Here is an 8,439-nt window from a genome sequence, read left to right as displayed (position 1 = left end):
AGGCAGTCCAATCTACAGCAACGTCCTATACCGGCCCCGGAGAGCCCCAAGGAAGAAGGCATGGCCTGTGGAAAGGAAGGTGCTGGACAGTGAGGATCAGAAGGGCCAAAGCTTCTACTCGATCTCTTTCCCCCAGCACCCCAAGTCGCATATGGCTCCCAAATCTTGCCCCAGTCCCAGACCCATTCACCCCATCTCTGCAGTCAGAATCTCTCCTGGCCCAGGCTCCTCTGGGCAGCCAAGGTCAAGAGGGTTCCTTGAAGTGGGAAGAGAAATCAGAACCGCAGGAGAGCCAGAGAAGACCTACCCCCAGCGACTATATAAAGATGTGACTTATTCCTAGGGGATCACAGAGTCCAGCAGTTTATCCTAGAGACCCCATCCTTGTTTTTGAGGATAGACCTCTCCCTTGTCCCAAGAACATCCAATAAAGGTTCATGAAGAAAGCAAAGCCAGTATCCGTGGCAATTTGGCAGTGCTAGAAATTTGAGCCATCAGGGAGTCATCTGGGGGGTGCGGTCCTGGAGGACAACTCTGGTGAGGGGGCTTGAAAGCTTTCCCCCTCTTATCCTTGGAGGGTCATGTCCAATTAGCAGAGAAGTGATGTCCCTCACTTCTAAACAGTGCCTGGAGCTGGAAACACTCCCCCTCCCCAACTGGTGTCTACCCCCTCCCTAGGCAGGCTTGGACTTAGGGGGTGAGGGGGGAAATTGGGGCTTCCTGGCATTTGTCAGCCCCCCGGGGTCTCCTGCCCGACTGTCACCTTGAAGTGACACCAGCTGAGCCTGGCTCCCTTCCCCCACGTCTGCTGTTTCCATGGGGACAGATGTCCTTTTTCGGTGGCAGCAGCAGCAGCAGCAGCAGCAGCAGCAGCCCGTGGCCACCGGCCCAGGATAGGAAGGAGGGGCGGGGTGGGGGCAGGGTTGGCCTGAGAGCCTCACCCCCTTGGTTTCGCCATCTTTTTAATCAGCTGGTCTTTGCTGTCTCCAGGTTTTATCTGCTGCCGTACAGCTCTCTCCCTGCCTGTCAACAGCTCTCTGAATGTTGGTCCCTCCCTGTGAGCCATTCAGGCTCCAACCCCGGCTCCACCCCCAAAACATGGAGCTGGGGATACTCTTCCCCTCCACAGGGCTGCCTCCCCTCTTCCTTCAGGGGCTGAGCTCCCCCTCCCAGAAAGAACACTTGAAACACACAATAACTTATTTATTTTCCAGGCCAGAGGAGGGGTTCCAGACACAGTTCTGGGCCCTAGAACCCAGAAGGGGGCCGAGCAGGGACTGGAGGAGCAGAGGTCTCTCCATCCAGCCTCCCCCGGGACTGGAAAGACCTCCAACATTTGCAGCCAGTGATCTGGGGTCTCACAGCCCAGGGTACAGGGCTGAGGCTCCAGGTCAGGGGGTCTGTGAGACCACCGGGTACAGGAGGGCCAGATGCTCGGCACCCTGCACGGGCAGTGGGCGGGAGCTATAATGGAGCACCAGCTCTGGCACACTGGGGAAAGGGCCGCTGTGCTGACCCAGCACGAACTGGTTCTCTCGGGTGCGCGCGAACTTCAGGTGCAGGAAGCCCTGGCTGCTCCTGGGGACAGGGGTCAGGTCAGAAGGGGTACCCAGCACTTCAGGCCCGCCCACACCCTCCAAGCCTAAAGCCACTCCCTGGAGGACCCTAGGAACCCGAGCCTGGCATCCCCAAATATTTCTGGTTAACAGCCACTTGGCATCAAGCTGTTGACTCGTTCCACACTGTGGGTTGCCTTCTGCGCTTGTCCCTTGTGAAGACAGGCTGGAGTTCCTCCCAGTTGGAGGTCCCTCCCCAAGAACACAAGGGCACTTTCTCTCCAAACCTCCTGATCCCTTGTGCTACCCATCCTGGTTACCCTCAATCAAGGTAACCCTCAATCAACCCCCCCCCTTTTTTTTTTTTTTTTGCTTTTGGCTTTTCCATGAGGCTTGAAGGATCTTAGTTCCCTGATTGTACCCTCACCCATGGAGTCCTAACCACTGGACTGCCAGGGAATTCCCTAGGGTCCCTTTCCTTTACATCTCTGGTAGGTGAATGACATAGAACCTGGAAATGATTCTATCACCATCATTAGTATGAATTAAGCGCTTCCTGTTTCCTGGGGATTCTTCTCAACACTTTTTCACCTTTCCCCCTCTTTTAATCGTAGTATTAAAACAAACTGGATGCTATTATTGTCTTTGTTTCACAGATGAGGAAACCGAGGCCCAGAGAGGTTGAATGATTTAGCTGAGGTCACACAGCTAGGAAGTGGCAGAGGCAGGATATGAACCTACTTCCAAACCCTCTTCAATCTTGACCTTTTAGGAATCTCACACTCAGAAACCTGGTAGAATCTTAGGAGCGTTTTGTAATCAGACACACTTAGAATCTTAGGCAGAGAAGCACGTAGAACCAGGGTATCAAACTCAAACGTCTACAGGGCCACTGAGATTTTGGCCCTGAATCGACACAAATGGATATACTTTTAAACCTGGAAGGAGTCCAGAGGAAACTTGGACACCTAGTTCCTCATCTCACTGAAGTTCTAGATTTACTGTATGGCTTCCTCTCCATTGTCTTGCGTACCTCCAGTGACAGGGAGCTCATTCTCAGTAGGAACCATGCCGGTAGCCTCTCTGAAAGCCCCACCTTCTGACCTAGAAGCTCTGCCCACGGCTCCCATAAGCCCCACCCACTGGCCTGAAAGCTCTGTCCATCTGCCCTGGAAATCCCACCCATCGGCTCCTGGAGCCACACTCCTCTTCTCCAGCTGAGTTCAGTCAAAAGCTTGACAGTCGAAGGCATGCAGTCCTGTGACCCTCTGTCCCTCCAGAAGATTGGGGTCTCACCTGAGGGACAGGGAGCAGTCTTGGGGGCTGCTCTCACTGAGCCGCACAAGGTAGCTGCCTTCCTTGCAGAGTGACAGGAGGTTCTCGGCATCCGCCCGGCTCAGCAGGCCGTGGAACCACCTAGGGGGTGGGGACAGATGTCTCCTGAAGGCGATCCCCCTTCCAACACATCCTGGGGCTGGATGTAGGCACAGCTCATTCAAGGACTTGTGACACCCAGGCAAACAAGGGAGACAAATTCCCTTGGATTTCTCAAGAGGAACTTGGTTTTCAGGCAGACAAGGGTCTCTCTGTGAGTCAGGTAAACCCAGGTCCACCTGGAGCTTCTCCCTCCAATTCAACATGTACCCTTGACTTTGATCTTTGCAGCCTCCCTCAGCTGAGTGCCCAGGTGTCCTCAACCCCTCCCTCCAACTTGCATCACTTGCACATCACTTTCAGGAGATTTGCTGCATCCTGTATCTCTTGAGAGTCCCTTGGACAGCAAGGAGATCAAACCAGTCAATGCTAAAGGAAATCAACCCTGAATACTCTTTGGAAGGACTGAGGCTGAGCTGAAGTTCCAATACTTTGGCCACCTGATGCTAACAGCTGACTCATTGGAAAAGACCCTAATGCTGGGGAAGACTGAAGGCAGAAGAAGAAGAGGACACAGGATGAGATGGTTGAATGGCATCACCGATTCAACAGATATGAACTTGGGCAAACTCTGGGAGATGGTGCAGGAGAGGGAAGCCTGGAGAGCTGCAGTCCATGGGGTCACAAAGAGTCAGATACGACTTTGCATCTGAACAACAGCAACATATCCCCACCTACCTGTACATTCTTTACATAATATTTTTCTTTAACATGCTCAGACAGAGGGAGCAAAGTGTCAAAGACCAATGAGCACCAAAAAGTTGTTTGTATTGAAAGAAAATACCCCATGCTTGTGTTAATTAGGTAATCCTGTACCACCCACCTAAGAGGTTTGGGAATGGCTGTGCTAAACACGCCCTAGTACTCACAGGGCTGGGCTCTCAAGGCTCAGGGAGTTCTTTGAGGAACATCTAGGCTAGAGGAACACAGAACACCCAGACTTTCCCAGCTTGTGAGCTTCATTCCAGCCTAAAGTTGGAACCCCTTCAAAGTCTTGATCTTCCCACTTTCACCAAAAGATCTCTTGGGGGTGAGAATGATTTTTGTCTCTTCACTCTCAGGCTTATAAATCCCACCCAAGGAAAGGGAGGAAATCCCTATTCTGTGTGAGACAGGAACTCTCTTGGAAGTGTTGAGCCCGAGCTTCAGAGAGGTTGAGTGACTTGCCCAAGGTCACGGAGCCAAAAATTACAGAGAAGGGATTTGAACCCAGAATCTGAGGCCAGAGGGAGTGGAGACACCTGCTCTTGCTTTGCACCGAGCTGGGTGTCTAGCGCACACGAGGCGCTGTCACCCAGTGAAGATTAGTTGAAGAAATGAATGAAGTGAATGAATGAATCCAAGTTCCTCCAGCCCCCCTGGTCCGAGAAATCTGTGACTAGTATGGGGCAGGGAGGGATTCAACCCGGCTCTTCCACCTTCAGCTTCCTCACTCACGGCTGTTTTTCCAGGGGCAGGGTCGGGTCCACGCGCTCTGCAGGCTGGGGGCTTCTGGGCGGCGGTCTCCGGAGCTCCTTGGCTGAGCCCGAGGTTCTTTCCCAGTCTGGACTGTCAAACTGAACTGGAGGAGAAGGTTTAAAGAGAAAATGGTTAAGTCCCGCCTATCTCAAGAGGGTGGGATAGGAACAAGCCAATGGAATTTCAGTAGGAAGGCGGTGCCAGCTTAGGGCAACCTATCAGAATCCAGAAGAAGAGGGGGGTTGGGTTTAAAGGTTGGGGCGGGGGGGGGGGGAGTTGGGTACGACCGAGGCAACCAATTAGGCCTTCAGAAGAAAGGGGTGTGGTCATTCCCGAATCTGGTGGCATCGAAGGGTGGCCAGTTCCCTGAATGATAAATCAGAGAGCAGGGGACGTGGCTAGAGGGGCAAGTGGGAAGTTCCGCGAGATTTTGGCCAAGTCACAGAGAATGTAGAATGTGTTAGTCGCTCAGTCGTGTCCAACTCTTTGCGATCCCATGGACTGTAGACCACCAGGCTCCTCTGTCCTTGGTATTCTTCAGGCAAGAATACTGGAGTGGGTTGCCATTTCCTTCACCAGAGGATCTTCCCGATCAGGGATCAAACCTGGGTCTCCCGCATTACAGGCAGATTCTCTCCCGTCTAAGCCACCAGGAAAGCCCAGAGCTAGACAACCGCCCCTGATATACAGACTGGTAGACTGAGGCACTAGCTCCAATTTCCCTCACAGTTATACAACTTCTTGGGCAGATTTGCGTTCGCACAACTCTTCCTGAAGTTTATTTCTTAACTTGAAAGTGAAAAGTGGAAGTTGCTCAGTCGTGTCCGACTCTTTCTGACCCCCTGGACTTACACAGTCCATGGAATTCTCCAGGACAGAATACTGGAGTGGTAGCCTTTCCCTTCTCCAGGGTATCTTCCCAAGCCAGGAATCGAACCCAGGTCTCCCACATTGCAGGTGGATTCATTACCAGATGATCCACAAGGGAAGCCTTGCTGCTACTGCTACTGCTGCTAAGTCACTTCAGTCGTGTCCGACTCTGTGCGACCCCATAGACGGCAGCCCACCAGGCTCCCCTGTCTCTGGGATTCTCCAGGCAAGAACACTGGAGTGGGTTGCCATTTCCTTCTCCAATGCAGGAAAGTGAAAAGTGAAAGTGAAGTCGCTCAGTCGTGTCCGACTCTTAGCGACCCCATGGACTGCAGCCTACCAGGCTCCTCTGTCCGTGGGATTTTCCAGGCAAGAGTACTGGAGTGGGGTACCATTGCCTTCTCCAAGGGAAGCCTTAGGTGACCTTATTATTCCTCTTTCTACAGAAGAGGAAACTGAGGTTCAGAGACTTGTCCAAGCTTACCCAACTCAGAAACTGACTCTAAGAAATGCTACTCTCCTCCCCAAAGCTCCTGTGTAATTGAGTACTTTAGCACTCAGTTTACAAGTGCTCTACTCAATAGGTACAAGTTAGAGTATTGAGACTCAGGGAGATAAAGTCATTAGCCCACGTAAGAGACACAAACCCAGATCTAGTCCTGACACCAAAGCCTATTCCTGCACTGTATGAGCAGAATGAGTAGATTCCACTGCATTCGAAAAGAGATTTCAGGGAACTTCCTGGCGGTCCAGTGGTTAAGACTTCTTGCTTTCACTACCAAAGGCCTGGGTTCAATCCCTGGTCAGTGAACTAAGGTCCTGCAAGCCTTATGGCATAGTCAATAAAATAAAATAAAAATAAATAAATTAATTAAAGGGGTTTCAGTTTCCAAGGAGGATACAGGTTCTCCTGGAAAGAGAAACTTATGACTATCAGTCATTCACACTTTAGTGAGAATTAACACTAAAATTAACACTACCAAAGTGACAAGTGATGGAGGTTTACTTTGTTAGTTGCAACAGGGGACATGACCAGAGCAGAAAATAGAGGGACACGGATCTTCAGAAATCAGGGTAAGAGAATCACCTGCAAACGCCTTGGAGATATGGTCTTTCTTCCACTCCCAGGGCTGGTCATACTCATCTGCTGGCCGCTCATCTTCCTGGGGCAGCCGACTCTGTCGAGGTTTCTGCCCTGAAGGGGGCCCATCTCCCAGTTCTTGGTCTTGCTCCTCATAAGGGGTGTCATACAGCTGCACCCTTCTGCATGGCAGTTCTGGGAGACCAAAGATACTGCTCGGCTCCCACTCCCACCTGGGAGCCTGTCACCTTCCCTCCAAGCCCTGCTTACTCACCACTCATGACCCGTTGGGCATCGTAGGGCTCCATGTAGCCATCATCCGGGGGTGGTGGATGGGGCTGGGCATCAAAGGGGTCCGAATACTCGGTGTCGACTTTTGACTGGACAGAGAAAGGCAAGAGAGGGGGTCAAGGACTCAGGGGGACCAAGCCTAGCTCTGGGTACCCATGCTGTGCCCAGCATGGGTACAGTACACCTCTTGCCTGCTGTCTCTGATCTATCTGACACATGCTGTCCAAGCAAGTGGTTTTTTTTTTTTTTCCACCCACAAGTGTTTGCAAGTAGATCATCCCTTGCTCTCTTCCTCTGACCCCTACCTCCCTCCTTCAATCATTTTAATATTTATCAGGCGCCAGTACTGTTCCAAAAGACTTCAAATATATTTACTGGTAGTACCAACACTCAGTAAGTACTTTATCCCCATTTTACAGATAAGGAAACCAAGGCACATACAGGGAAGTGACTTGCTCAGGGTCACACAGCTGATAAGTCAGAGGCAGCGTTTGATCCTAGGTTGTCTGCTTCCCCGAGTCCCTGCCTCCTCCTACCTTTCTCTGTGCCATTAACCACTACCAGGCAGGCTCCTCTGCCCATGGGATTTTCCAGGTGAGAATACTGGAGTGGGTTGCCATTTCCTTCTCCAGGGGATCTTCCTGACCCAGGGATGGAACCCGGATCTCCTGAATTGCAAGCAGATTCTTTACCATCTGAGCCACCAGAGAAGCCCCACTACCAGACACAGCCTCCCATAATTCCCCTTGAAGTCTTTTCTGTCTCTGCTGATGGTGTATGGTGGACCTTCTGATCATTTAGGAAAAATACTGGGAAAAAAAAGTATGGGCATTGGAAGCAAGTCTGGTTCAAGTTCTAAACAAGTTAGAGCCATGTGACCTGGGGCCAGTCACTTTTCTTCTGTGAGCCTCAGTTTCCACTTCTGTAAAATGGGTGTAACAGAGGAAGGGTGGAGAGGGGTGGTGAAGATGTTGAAGTGCCCCATAGGAAACCGACTCACTCAGATCTGTTTGAGGAAGATCCCTTCAGCTTCTAAGAGGAAGGGAAGCTGGGGGAAGGGATCCAGAAGGGGGAACTTAGGAAGCTGGAGGAAAGGGGTACAAAGCCAATGACAGAGGGAGGCGGGCAACCAGTACTGTGAATTGAAAGGAGACAGACATCAAACTGCCAAGCAGGTGGGGGATTGGGGGAAGTGGGCTGGTGGCCTGGTCTGCCCCTGGGATAACACCTAAAGAAGATCCCCAAAATCCAGGGTGGGGGAGCCAGCCTGGCCCTCCCCACCCAGTCTCCGGGGCCCACCCAGCTTAGGGAACTTAGCCACGCACCTCTTCCCCAGGGCTTCCCAGCAAGACCTTGGCTCTGGCAATGTCGACTGCCTCCACCTTGATGAGCCGGTGCTTTGGAGAGTCGTACTTCGCGTCTCCAGGGCCCTTGGAGTCCCCGGGCCCCCCGGAGGAATCGGGCTCTAGGCGGCTATCGGCGTCCTCGTAGGGGTCTTCAAAGTCCAGATCCTTCTGCTCGCGGTAGGCCCGCAGGATGTCGCTCTCGGTGTAGTCGGGGGTGGGCGGCTGCGGAGGGGGCCGCCGACCGCCAAAGCTCAGGTAGTCTCGGAGCCACTTGGCCATCTGAGCGCGTGTCACCCCAAACCTGGCCACTGTCAGCGGGGGACCCGCATGCCCTCTTCTGGGCCCTCTCCCTCGGCAGGGTCCCCAGGGAAAAGGTAGGAGGGGAAGGAGGAGGAGAAAGATC

At 52.5% G+C, this 8,439-nt stretch overlaps 2 protein-coding genes across 2 annotated transcripts in view; one reads left to right on the top strand and one right to left on the bottom strand.

Moving 5' to 3' along the window:
• Positions 1-451, top strand: part of TMIGD2 (transmembrane and immunoglobulin domain containing 2) — a 7,546-nt gene extending 7,095 nt beyond the window's left edge. The window contains exon 5 of the mRNA XM_010828142.1: positions 3-451. Within this exon, the coding sequence (XP_010826444.1) occupies positions 3-343 (341 nt within the window). The 3' untranslated portion in view covers positions 344-451. The remainder of the gene's footprint in view (positions 1-2) is intronic.
• A 737-nt stretch (positions 452-1,188) lies between these two features.
• On the bottom strand, positions 1,189-8,433 carry SHD (Src homology 2 domain containing transforming protein D). Its single transcript, XM_010828141.1, has 6 exons — positions 8,016-8,433; positions 6,674-6,779; positions 6,406-6,594; positions 4,428-4,551; positions 2,853-2,972; positions 1,189-1,578 (listed from the first exon to the last, which is right to left on the bottom strand). Exons 1-6 carry the CDS (start codon positions 8,313-8,315, stop codon positions 1,392-1,394), a joined length of 1,026 nt encoding a protein of 341 aa, XP_010826443.1. The 5' UTR covers positions 8,316-8,433; the 3' UTR covers positions 1,189-1,391.
• Between the last annotated feature and the right edge of the window lie 6 nt (positions 8,434-8,439).

Source organism: Bison bison, unplaced genomic scaffold, assembly GCF_000754665.1.
Source record: "Bison bison bison isolate TAMUID 2011002044 unplaced genomic scaffold, Bison_UMD1.0 scf7180017864492, whole genome shotgun sequence".
NCBI lineage: Eukaryota > Metazoa > Chordata > Mammalia > Artiodactyla > Bovidae > Bison > Bison bison.
The sequence above is the reverse complement of the archived record's forward strand: the minus strand, read 5'-3'. Positions and strand labels throughout refer to the sequence as shown.

Bases quoted from the DNA above. Each gene is read 5' to 3' on its own strand.
- SHD (XM_010828141.1), bottom strand. From the start codon at position 8,315: ATGGCCAAGTGGCTCCGAGACTACCTGAGCTTTGGCGGTCGGCGGCCC. The intron at 6,595-6,673 runs GTGAGTAAGCAG...TTGGTCTCCCAG, and splicing joins TGCCCAACGGGTCATGAGTG to AACTGCCATGCAGAAGGGTG. The intron at 2,973-4,427 runs GTGAGTGAGGAA...CCCACCCCCTAG, and splicing joins CTGCCCCTGGAAAAACAGCC to GTGGTTCCACGGCCTGCTGA.